Below are 11562 nucleotides of genomic sequence, written 5' to 3'. Positions count from 1 at the left end.
GGAGGCAGCACTGTCCGAATATAAAAACGAAAATCAATTTTCAGTCGATAAATCAGAAATTATTGTTATTTCAATTGCGGAAAAATCCGTCAAATGGCGACTGGTGTAAAAGTCCTGAAAAGAAAATGCAACCAGCGGGAAATATGAAAAATTTCCAATTTCCATAGGAATTGAACAACTGTCGCCTTCTGGTGTCGAATGAACAAAAACAAAATAGAATCTACTGTAAGGAAGTTTCTAAAAGGAAAGAAGTTTCTCACTCCCATCAGATTTTTGATTGTTTGACATTTTTTGCCTCCCCAGGACAAAATCAATAATTAAAGGACTATAATTTTCCCAAAAAAGAATGTTATTTGGATTCTCAGAAATGGTATATCGTTAAAATTCGAAAAAATTTCAAGACTAAACATTAAATAACAGGATGACTCACGCAAACAGGTTAGTTTATGTTTATATTTTTTGACATCTTTGACAATTTATTTTAAAGGGAAAAATACTTGAATATTTTTATACCAAAAAAATTGATAATTCAAAACTAAATATTTAATCCTTTTCGAAAGTGTTATAAGTTTCGAAAGCAAATTGAAAACAATAATTTTCTCATATTTCCAAAAGAGTCCATAAATACATTACACAATTTTCTTTGGAATATTTTCGGAGTCACGAAAGTTGGAATCATTTTATGGGTCAAACAAAGAAAGGGAATTATTTCGAGTCTAGTTTTCTGTTAAAAAAAAATTATCTTCAATATTAGAAAAAGGAAAAAAAATCTTTCTCTAAAGACGCAATTAGTAGTAATTTCATGTGCATTTTAAACATTGTTTTTATTCTAAAATACAAACACGTAAAAAATATATTTACTAATATTTTATGTTTATTTATTATTTTTAAATGCAAGAGAAAAATATGAAATATTATTTTTTTGCAAAAATAAGTTTTCGAAAAATATTAATTTAAGAATGAATCAACTATTTATAACAATAAGACAAAGAAATTGTTATCTTATTTTCGTATTATTGTTAAGAGCTTCTTACAATGTTTATTTTTCATTTTCCACAAATTGAATTTGAATCATTAATTATTAACTAAGTAAATATTTAATTTTAATCATTTTTCTTTAGTTTTCAAAATATTCAAACAAAGAAAATTTCATTCTTTGAAGGTTCGAAACTTTCACCCAGAGAAAAATTTTATCTGAACCAAATATAATTTATTTGAGTTAAATTAAAATTTGTCTCGCAGAGTCGACTAGAATTATTTGTTTTAAATAATAATTTTATTCGACATAAATAAATTTTTTATTTGAACCAAATAAAATTTTCTTTAAACCAAATAAATTTTATTTGAACCAAGTAAAATTTATTTGAAACAAATAAATTTTATTTGAACCAAGTAAAATTTATTTGAAACAAATAAAAAGTCTCCAGTTTTCTCTGAGTCAAAAATATCTTTTTTCTGATGGATGTGAAAAATAGAATTAGAGAGGATACAAAAATAAATTTCAAATAATTTTCGTTCTCGTTACATTTCCATTTTTAGAATTCAAAATTTTAAACTCCAAATTAACAAAAATTGTAAACTTGAATATCAACCACAGTTATAAAAACAGAAGAAATTATTAAAATAAATTTTCTTCTTCACAGAAAACGTGGTCGCAATGCAGAGGAGGAAAATTCCAGCGAATTCATGCCATTAAGTAAAAGAATCAATAATCTGCACATTAATAATTTCTCACGTCTACCAGAAACGGCAACTGAAAAAATGAATTCACAATGGGAAAAGCATAATTTAATAGCGTCGTCAAATCATTCAGAGCCATCGAGAAGCCCCTCGAGCGATGGTTACAGTTCAAGTCAAAGTTATACATCAGAATACACTCCAGATTTAAATTCCAATCAAAATCCCTATTACTACGAAACAAATAAACTTTTATACAATCTCTACGTTGAACGAATGCAAAGGATTAATACACTCTACTGATATTTCGATTTCTAACGTCATATCATTCAAAAAGAAAAAAAAGGGAAAAACAGGAATAAAATCAAGAAAAAACGTAATTCTAAAATTGAATTACAAACAAAAAATATTTATATATAAATAAAAGAAATTGACTCCTTAATCAGGAGTTAAAGGTAAACAAAAATAGTTAAATTGTCAGTTCTAAGAATTTTTGTGCTTACACACACGTACATATATATATTTTTATAATAATTAAATTTTAGTTAGATTTATAAAAATTTACGCACTAAGAGACTGCTAAATAAAATAGAGATCCATTATGTTTCTCTTTTATTAAAGTATATGCGCACTTAAGATTTAATTTTTGTGTCTAAAATAAACTAATAATTAATTGAATATGAATTATTTTTTCTAAGCGTCGATGAGCAAACAATTTTTGCAAAAACAGTATAAATGATTGTTGTAATTCTCTAATTTAATTGTATAAAAAAAAAATTATGTCACCGTAACAAGTAAGATACTAATGTAATTAGCAATTAATATGCAAGTGAAGTTAAATTAAATAGAAGAAATACATTCATGCATTTTTCTTTGAGTATTTAAACATTTATCTATTATTTAGACTGAAATATTTAAATATTTATTTACTTATTTACATTCAAGTACATATTTCAATATTTATTTACTTATTTACACTCAAGTACATATTTAATTACCAATTTACATGAAAGTATTTAAATATTTATTTACTTTTTTACACAAGTACTTAAGTATTTAAATATTTATTTTGTCAACAGGAATTAAAATATTTCAAATGATTTCAATGTATCGCATTTTTGAAATTTAACTATTTCTAAAAATTCCAAAAGTAATTCTTTCAAAATTCAATCGTTCTTTTCTTGAAATTTATAAATAAAATTATTCAAAACTTTAATCATTTTATTTTATTCAATTCTAAATAAATTCTTATTAGAAAGTTCTACGAGAATGAAATTATTTAAATACAAAAATAAATAATTTACTGAATAATTGAATATTTCTTAAATTTTAATTCTTATAAAGAACTTTGTCAACATTTTTTTAAATAATTAAATTTTTAAGAAGAATTGCATTAAAATTTTTTATAATAATTAAATTCATTTAAAAAAAGTAATTAAAAATGAATTGAAAATAATTATTACACTCTAAGAAACAAATTATATAAAATTTGTTTAAGTAATTGAATTTTTTCGAAGAATTTTTATTAATTAATAATAAAGTTTTTAAAATAATTGCATTCTTGAGAAGAATTGAAAAAAATCTTTAAAAAAAAGACTTTTTTCAAAAAATGTTATGAAAATTGTGTTTTAATTTTTCAGTAATTGAATTTCTTTAAAAATTGTATATCATTTATGAAAATAATTCAATTATTATAAAGAATTTCATTAAAATTTGTAAGAATAGTTTTATTTTTCGATCAATTCATTTAAAATTATATTAAAAATAATTGAAATTCTGCGATAAATTTTAATATTGATAAAAATAATTGAATTCTTGCAACGATTATTATTAAAATATTTTAAAAAATAATTGAATTCCTGAGAAGAATTTTATTATTTATAAAAATAATTGAATTCTTGCCTGAGAAATAATTGAATAAAATAATAGAAATTTTTTGATGAGTTTTAATACTTATAAAAATAATTGAATTCTTGCAACGATTATTATTAAAATTAAAAAAAATAATTGAATTCCTGAGAAGAATTTTATAAAAATCTATTTAAATAATTGATTTTTTTCGAAAAATATTAGGAAAATTCTGTTATAAATAATTGAATTCCTGAGAAAATTTTTGTATTTATGAAAATAATTAAATGTACATATTTGCAAAGAATTTTATAAACATTTTTTCTAAATTTTTCAATTTTTTTGTGAAATTTTTTCATTAAAATAGTAGATTTGTGAAAATAATTGAATCGTTTTAAAGAATTTTATTAAAATTTTTAAATATAATTTTTTTTGTTTCTACTGTTAACAAATTTAAAGTAGTGTAAATTCTAAAAAGAAAGAAAAAAAAGTAGCTTTTAGTGTAACAAATAAAAAAAAGTATCCAAATAGCAGGAAATCGTAAAAAAAAGTAGTAAATAAGGTTTCAGTAGATGAGTGCGATTCCTGCATTTAATTTCGAAAATATTAACTAAAAAAAATCAAAAATACTATGTTTTGAAATATTTGTAAAATTGTTTTTAGTAATTTTTTTTACCAAAATAAAAAGAGGTTTCAGGAAAATTATTTTTTACGTTTAAAAATAAAATTTCCCGCCATCATTAATGTCGACTAATCGTTTTATGACTGTATCAATAATCGAGTAAGACCAGCTGCTTCTGTTGCTGCTGCACTTCGATAAAGTTGCGCACGCAGTTATTACTGTTTCCTAGAGCGAAACGAATAAAGAAAATTTTCTCGAAGAGAAATTCAAGTGAAGTGCATTTTTTTCCATTAGGAGCTAAACGTGTCAAGTTTAAAAATAAGAAAGACATTTAATGTCCTTTTTTCTTAAAAGGACTTTTTAAAAGGACTGTCATTGCAAAGGGCCAGAGTTGCATACGAATGCGCAAGCGCGGTAAACTTTACACGCACACGTCGCAAAAATACAACGACCGCCATAGTCATACTTGGTGGAATATTAAAATAGGCTTTCGTTTTCGTTGAGGAGAAAAAAAAAGGATTCAAAGTACAAGTAAAGAATGATGTCAAGCCGTGTAGATGTTCCTATTCCTCGAGAACAGTCTCGTAGACATTGTCAACGTTGAGTTTCAATATCGTAACATTACAGTGGCGTAGACTCATTGACGAAACAACTGACACGACACATAACGTGCCGCCGGTGGATGTGTACCGTTAGCTTGAAAATTCATTCCCCGTTGGTCAAGCCTACGCTCTCTCTCTGTTACCGCGTTCAAGAGCACTCCGATCAGAACATCGAAAGCAGCGTGTCGAGTCTACGGAGTGTTTTTAGTTTTTGTGAAAAACTAATCAAAGTGACTTTTTTTTTATGCTTCACAAAAAATCGAATGACGTGTGCAATTGGGAATTGAGTCAGGACGGGCCCCTCATTGAAATGAGAAAGTTGCCGTCACTTTACTGAATATTGGGAACGCGCCACACGCTAATTCTCGACGAGAACAGCGCACCAGTTGCGGTACACAAACCACAGAGTTCACAGTCATTGTGTGGTAAGTAGGACAAAATAATTCCAATGTAATAATATTTGGTGCGTATGCATTTATCGAAGACGTGGTGCATTAAAGTAGTGTGAAAACTTGTTGGCTGTTGTTGTTGTCACCCCGTAGTGCGAGAGTTGTGAATTGCATTTTGACGAGGGAATAAGGTTAGTGAAATAACCTGGGGACGATGGGAGAGAAACCGCGAAACAGTGGCCACAGAGAGCACCCACCCCAAGACACTAAAATCGTCGCGGGGCCCTCGCCGTGGCTCTCGGCCTGGCTCGAGCTGCTGGCTTTGGTGGGGTGGTTGGAGGTGCGGACAGTGGTTGAGAAGCTGGTGGGGTTGGAAATTGCGTGGTGGTGGGTGCCCGCCGAGGTCTCGCCGAGGCCCCTCCGTGGCATCTCGCTTGCCTCTAACCCATCGAGGTGGGGGTGTAAACAACAGCCCTGTGCCTCTACTATACTCTGCCTCCAATTCGTTTCGTTTCATTTCCTACCATTTCAACTCACTGTTGAGCCTTTGCTTTCCTCCACTTCCTCTATATTCGTTGTTGCCTATAGCCCCCACGAGGAAAGGGATTCAATGACATTGCCAACTAGTCGGAAACCTTGGGGTAGGAGGTGAAAGTGGAGGTAGAAGATTCGAGAGGGGCTTTTCACACTTTGGGGTGTTTAGCTTTCACGGAACTTGCAACATCTTGATCAGTCAGTATGTGCCTTTTGGCATTTCATCATGGCGGATTGATGACGTGTCGACCAACGCCCAAGTCATTTATAAACCCTTGGCTTGTCTCAATGCTTTTTTAAACACATTCCCATGGATTTGGATTTACTTTTTTCCTTTTTTTTCAAAACAAAATTTTTCTCTTTATTTTATTTTTAACCTTTTTAGGAATGTAGGGAATATATCGTTGGATTCAGGTTGACACGCGTCCTTCAACGATCCGCCATTACGACATGCGCGTCTTGCGAAAGCCTCGTTTGAGTCCAGTAACGGAGAGGCGTCTCACGCCACCAAGTTGTGCTCTCTCTTTTCTGGTGTTAGACACGGAAAAATCGACGCGTCATTTATAGTATTCTAAATGTCGGTGCAATAGTGCTCGAGGAATAGAGTCTATAATTGACTTCGATTTTCGGTGAAAAACATGAAAGATTCGGTCGATTAGAAAAAAAGTCGAGTTTAGTATCGTCACTAGAATAGTAGAGCTCTCAGGGGGATTCTAACCTCGAAATGTTGCATCAGCAGGTAAGTGCCGAGAAGCTTGTGGCAGAGTGAATGCACGTGGAGTTTGGGGTTGACCCTTGGCAATGCGTGTGGTAATCTCGGAAGGGAGGCACATAGTGTGTCCCACTTGGTGTCGACTCAACGTGTTCTCGACAGATTTTGCTTCCCTCTCCCAATACTTGGGGGATCTCGATGCACGAGGCTCCCTTCTTTTTCTTGACATGCCCCTACCCTTGGATGTGATCCGAACACCCTTCCTTCCTTCCTTTCCTGGTATCTCGTTCGCACGATACGTCCGAAGAGGTGCAAGCCAGAGATGAGGGAGAGAGAGAGAGAGGGAGAGTGAGTGAGGCCAAGTCCTATTTCGCTTTGTGTTCCCGTTTTCCCACCTATGGGTTTCCTCCTCCTCCGCCACCTCCTGTTCCTCTTGCCCCCTACCATAATCCCCTCGACATTGCGCGCCCACCCCCGTGGGGCACCACGTGGTGGAGTGGGGTGCTATCCTGGGCCACTTCGATGACTATTCTCCCTGCTCCCGGTTCCCCATTGGGGTGGGGACGGGGGTGAAGTGGGGGCTACCTCAACCCCACCCCCATGAAATTCAACATACACAAAGATGCGACGCTCGAGATCAGTGTACGGCGACGTATCTTCGTCGCGACGTGACGACCGACGACTTTTGACTCTTCTTGTTCGGATAACGAAGATGGCGAGACGAGTGGGAAGGGGGTTGGTCCTGACGGGGGAACTGCGGCTAGGGGGGGACACTCGTGACCTTAGGGCACTTAAGCTTCGCTTTGTGTAATCTCTGTGGGCTCCCTCATGCGAAATTCTTTCAATTCTTCTATTCTCTTAATTCTTCTCTCCTTCTATCTCTTTTTTTTTTTTTGACATTATCTCTTCTAAACAATTCGAATCTGTTACCCCTATTTTAAAAATATTTTATTTTTAAAATTACTAATTTTCAAAATTTAATTTTTAGGTTTGCTAACTGTCAAAGATGAATTTCACTCCATTTCCTGGTTTTACCGCCGGTTCACTACCGGCCGGTACTGTGCATCAATTGGCCACCACAAAGTTTGCACAAAATTTAACAACCGATGGCCAACAGCAACTTGTTGGAGTCTTGACTGGCGGAGAAGGTGGAGTTCAATATCTACGACCACTCAATACAAATGGTTTTGCTACAATATCGGGGGGCAATAATCAACAGCAGATAATAACACTTCCAATCACCGTGCCTGGAAAAGACGGAACTCAACAGCAGCAAACGGTTCAGATACAGGTGGTCAATCCAAATGTAACGCAAAGTGGAAATGGCGGGGATCAACCGAAATATCATTTAGCACCAATCTCTCTTGGCCAATTTCCCCAGGGTGGTGCTACGGTTTTAACTGTCGCTTACAGTCAACAGGGTTCCGATGGAGTGCAAATACAAGTCCAACCACAAAACACGATTGCAACGACACACACGTAAGTATAAAAAAATGAGAATCAATTTAAAAAAATTTTAAAAAATAATATAAAAATGAAGTTAAAAATTGAATTTCTTTTGAACAGATCGGACCAAACGACGCAGAGTACGTCGACAGCGGTGACGACTAGTTCGCAACAAACAATTCAACAGACGGTTCAGCTTCCTGGTGCCCCCGAGGGCTTAACTGTCGTCGCACAAATCCCTCAGGATCTTATTCTCCGCGAAGGATTGGAGGATTCAAAAGAGGATATTAAGGAAGGCATAGCGACTACGCCAGTAGCGTTAATTAAACGCGGTAGCGGAAAAATACAAGCGAGTCAAACTAGTGGCGAGGAATTTATAACCTCGATGCCCGCCAGTTGGCAGAGTCTCGCCACGCCCGGATCCACCGTTGCCGATTATCTATCCCGACTGCCAGCCAGCACTCTACCTCTTAGTCTTCATCACTTTTTGAAATTCTCCGCCGAAACCATCAAGCGAGAGGCAACAATCGAGTCGAGTCCCCTGGGTGCTGACGGACTAGACGCCTCCGGCAGTGCCGCATCCGGAGAGCAAGCCGTACAAATAACAGTCGCCGGTGGCGAAACCGAAATCATACCCGACGTTGTCGACGACCCCGAGTCCGGAGCCAAACCCAAACGCAAGAAGAAATACAAGAAGAAACCACCAAAGCCGAAGAAGCCCAAGCCAGGCCAAGTCAGCATTGTCACCGCCCTCGACGGCACAACCCTCTTCTGCTGTCCCCAATGCAACATGGCATATCCCGAAAAAGAACTCCTCGAGCAACATCTCATCGGTCACAAAATCGAAAGGCGATTCATCTGCGATATCTGCGGCGCTGGCCTCAAGCGCAAAGAACACTTAGAGAGGCATAAGCTTGGACACAATCCCGATCGACCTTTCATCTGTTCCGTTTGCATGAAGGGCTTCAAACGAAAAGAACATTTAAATCTCCACTTCGTCATTCACTCGGGCCAAAAGACCGAGGTCTGTACCGAATGCGGAAAAGCCTTCTACAGAAAGGATCACCTTCGAAAACACGCGCGATCCCATTTGGCAAAGAGAGCAAAAGAAGATCCCCTCGGTCCAAACGACATCACCCAAAATCAACAAAGCGATCAATCACAGCAATCACAACCCGAGATCCAAGCGACAGAATTGCCTCAAATTCAAATACAACTAGGTCAAGGACCTTCGGCGCAAATTCATCAAATTTCCGTCAGTCAACAATCCACGGTTGTTCTACCAACGGCTGCCGAAACTGGAGCCATCACAATGCTTCATCATCAACCACAGCAACAACAACAACATTAGCAGCAGCCCACCGCCCAAAGTCAAACCGGGCGGTACTTCCGATTTAATCATCAACAAGCCAAGGGCAGGGCAAAGTAAAATTGGCAACAATTAAAAAGGGCATTCAACATTCTTCGAAAGGTCACTATTTCCAAAAAAGATCACCTATTTTTATTCCGTAAGTATAAAAAAAACTTACAGTTCAAGAATTTAACTTTGTACTGCAAGTTTTTTTTTTATCAAAAACAGAAAATTCATAAGCCCCAATTGCACTAGTTTTAAAGTTTCTCACTATTTTCTAATTTATAAAATATTCATTATTCGCATTTAGAGTTTGATGAAATTAATACCGTTTCAATATTCAATTTGTACTAAATCATTTGTTTTTGCAACTTTCGAATTAGATCAAATTCACTTTTGAAACGTTTCGTCCAACATAATTTAAAAAAAACCGATTCCAACTCTCAAGACGAATTAGAATTTTTATGGAAAAAAAGTATATTATAAAGGAAGAAAAGTATAAATATATATATATAAATAAATAAATATAAATATATTAGATAAGAATATATTTTTGAGAGCGCGAACTGGATTCGCTAGGAGATGAAATGAATGCTGTTTAGGTTCTTTGGCCAAGAGAAAAACGCTCTGCAAAAAGAAGGACTCGTTACGAAAAAACGAAAAAAAAAAAAATTGTAACAGAGAAAACGATTGATGTCCTCAAATTAAAAACTACTGTAAATATCCATCGAGCGGTTTTTTTCATCTTACCGATTTCGAAACAAGACTGCGAAGTGCAAATATGGAATTTTTTTAAATTATATTTTTAATTTATTTCTGCCTTACTTAAAGAATGGCTCGGAATTAATTAGAGCTGTCATGGTGGGAGAATTTTTTTTATTTTTTTTTTTTTGATAGGTTATTAAGTATTATTTAGTATACGACACTTTTCCTTCTCTATTTAACAATCCACTATAGTTGTTCCAAAAGTCATTCTATTTATGATTGACAGAAAAATTCATTGACTTTTGGAAAAAAAATTGTACATTCATATTTTTCTCTTTTTGTAATGATTTATAATATTTTTTTTTCCTTTTTTTTATTATTGAAAATGTTGGAGAAAATTAATATATTGAAAATGTAATATAAAAAGTGGATGGGTTAAACACGTTAGGAATGATTTTGTTTTAAAGGAGAAAATATAAATTAGTTCCGTAAGTGGTTTTTTTTTAAAGTTGAAGCAAAATTAACTTATGTTGTTATGATTGAATCCTTTTTATAGGACGAAAGTTTCTTTGTAAAAGGATTCATGAATTATGTAAAAAAACCAGGATTTTTAGGGGAAGGGATAATTAAAAAAAAAACATTACGGAAATTTATGTTTTGTTTACTTAACATTCAGTATGATTTTTGGAATCCAATAAAAAAGGATTTTTTTGTCATTTACAAAAACTGAATATTAACTCTTAATTCACTTGTTTTGTAATCTTATGAAAACAATTTTATTAGCTAATTGCGAACCGCGTGGAAAATGTTATGGGTGGATGATAAATCACAAGCCGAAAGTAGATTCATATTTTGCACCTGATTACCTATGATTTATTATTTACATTTCAAAACTTTAAATTCTGTTAAATTGTCAACAATTTCGCCGTCAAATCATTGTCACTGTGCATGCATTTAATTTCCATGCAGTGCACAAGAAGAAACAAACCAAATTTCATTCTTACATTTCGATTCAAAAAAAGAAGAGTATGAACTTTGGTATAAATCTCATTAAAACGAAGAGTATGAAATTTCGTATAAATCTTCAAAAGAAAGAAAGAAAAGCATTTTAACCTATAGTCGATGTTTCATAGTAGAAATTTCTTTCATACTACTGTATTCACTAATTGATGACATTGAGAGAAAAAAAAGAATGACCTGGTAATCTTACGAATATGAGTGTTACTATTTGACGTCTGACGAAAATCAATATTTGTAAATGCGGCGTGAAAAAGATTGAAAATTGTAAAAAAAAAGGATAATCGTTCTGGGACGTAAGCCTTTTCGAAGCATTCTCGAAAATGCAGATATATAAATATATATATATTAAAAAAAGTATAAATAAAAACAATTTTTATTGTAAGTATCACAATAAAGGCAGTGGGTATAGATCTACGAAAAATATATAACTATTATTTTATTAATAATGTAGCTATCATCGTTAGTTAGTAAGCCTTTTCATTGTTACTTACTGATATTGGACAAATGATACAATAAAACGTACCTTTAATACAATTCTGGTGTTTTATTATAATTTTTCTACAGATCAAAATTTCTATCCTTGTGAGAAATATAAAAAAAATGTAATGTGTAACAAATCTGTGAAATCAATTAAGGTCAATGTTTCAAACAGTTTC

The 11562-nt window shown here is 33.5% G+C and overlaps 2 protein-coding genes across 4 annotated transcripts; both read left to right on the top strand.

The window, feature by feature from the left end:
• The first annotated feature begins 208 nt into the window (after window positions 1–208).
• LOC122507133 lies at window positions 209–2535 on the top strand. The gene is made up of 2 exons (XM_043619696.1): window positions 209–438; window positions 1644–2535. The coding sequence occupies exons 1-2, from the start codon at window positions 422–424 to the stop codon at window positions 1978–1980; spliced, it is 354 nt and encodes a 117-aa protein (XP_043475631.1). The 5' UTR covers window positions 209–421; the 3' UTR covers window positions 1981–2535.
• A 1804-nt stretch (window positions 2536–4339) lies between these two features.
• Window positions 4340–11440, top strand: LOC122506441 (transcription factor E4F1-like). Of its 3 annotated transcripts, none has more exons than XM_043618620.1 (3): window positions 4340–5174; window positions 7373–7863; window positions 7951–11440. In XM_043618620.1, the coding sequence occupies exons 2-3, from the start codon at window positions 7391–7393 to the stop codon at window positions 9179–9181; spliced, it is 1704 nt and encodes a 567-aa protein (XP_043474555.1). In that variant the 5' UTR covers window positions 4340–5174; window positions 7373–7390; the 3' UTR covers window positions 9182–11440. The 3 variants fall into 3 exon arrangements, with proteins under 3 accessions (XP_043474555.1, XP_043474573.1, XP_043474564.1); XM_043618638.1 differs by lacking the exon at window positions 4340–5174 and adding an exon at window positions 5221–5329; XM_043618629.1 differs by lacking the exon at window positions 4340–5174 and adding an exon at window positions 6187–6411.
• The last annotated feature ends 122 nt before the right edge of the window (window positions 11441–11562 follow it).

The sequence above is a fragment of the Leptopilina heterotoma genome, unplaced genomic scaffold (genome assembly GCF_015476425.1).
Source record: "Leptopilina heterotoma isolate Lh14 unplaced genomic scaffold, ASM1547642v1 Lhet_114, whole genome shotgun sequence".
NCBI lineage: Eukaryota > Metazoa > Arthropoda > Insecta > Hymenoptera > Figitidae > Leptopilina > Leptopilina heterotoma.
This window is presented reverse-complemented; position numbering and strand designations above follow the sequence as displayed.

Coding starts and splice junctions, on each gene's coding strand:
- LOC122506441 (XM_043618620.1), top strand. CDS start 7,391: ATGAATTTCACTCCATTTCCTGGTTTTACCGCCGGTTCACTACCGGCC. Junction 7,864..7,950: donor ACGATTGCAACGACACACAC/GTAAGTATAAAA, acceptor TCTTTTGAACAG/ATCGGACCAAACGACGCAGA.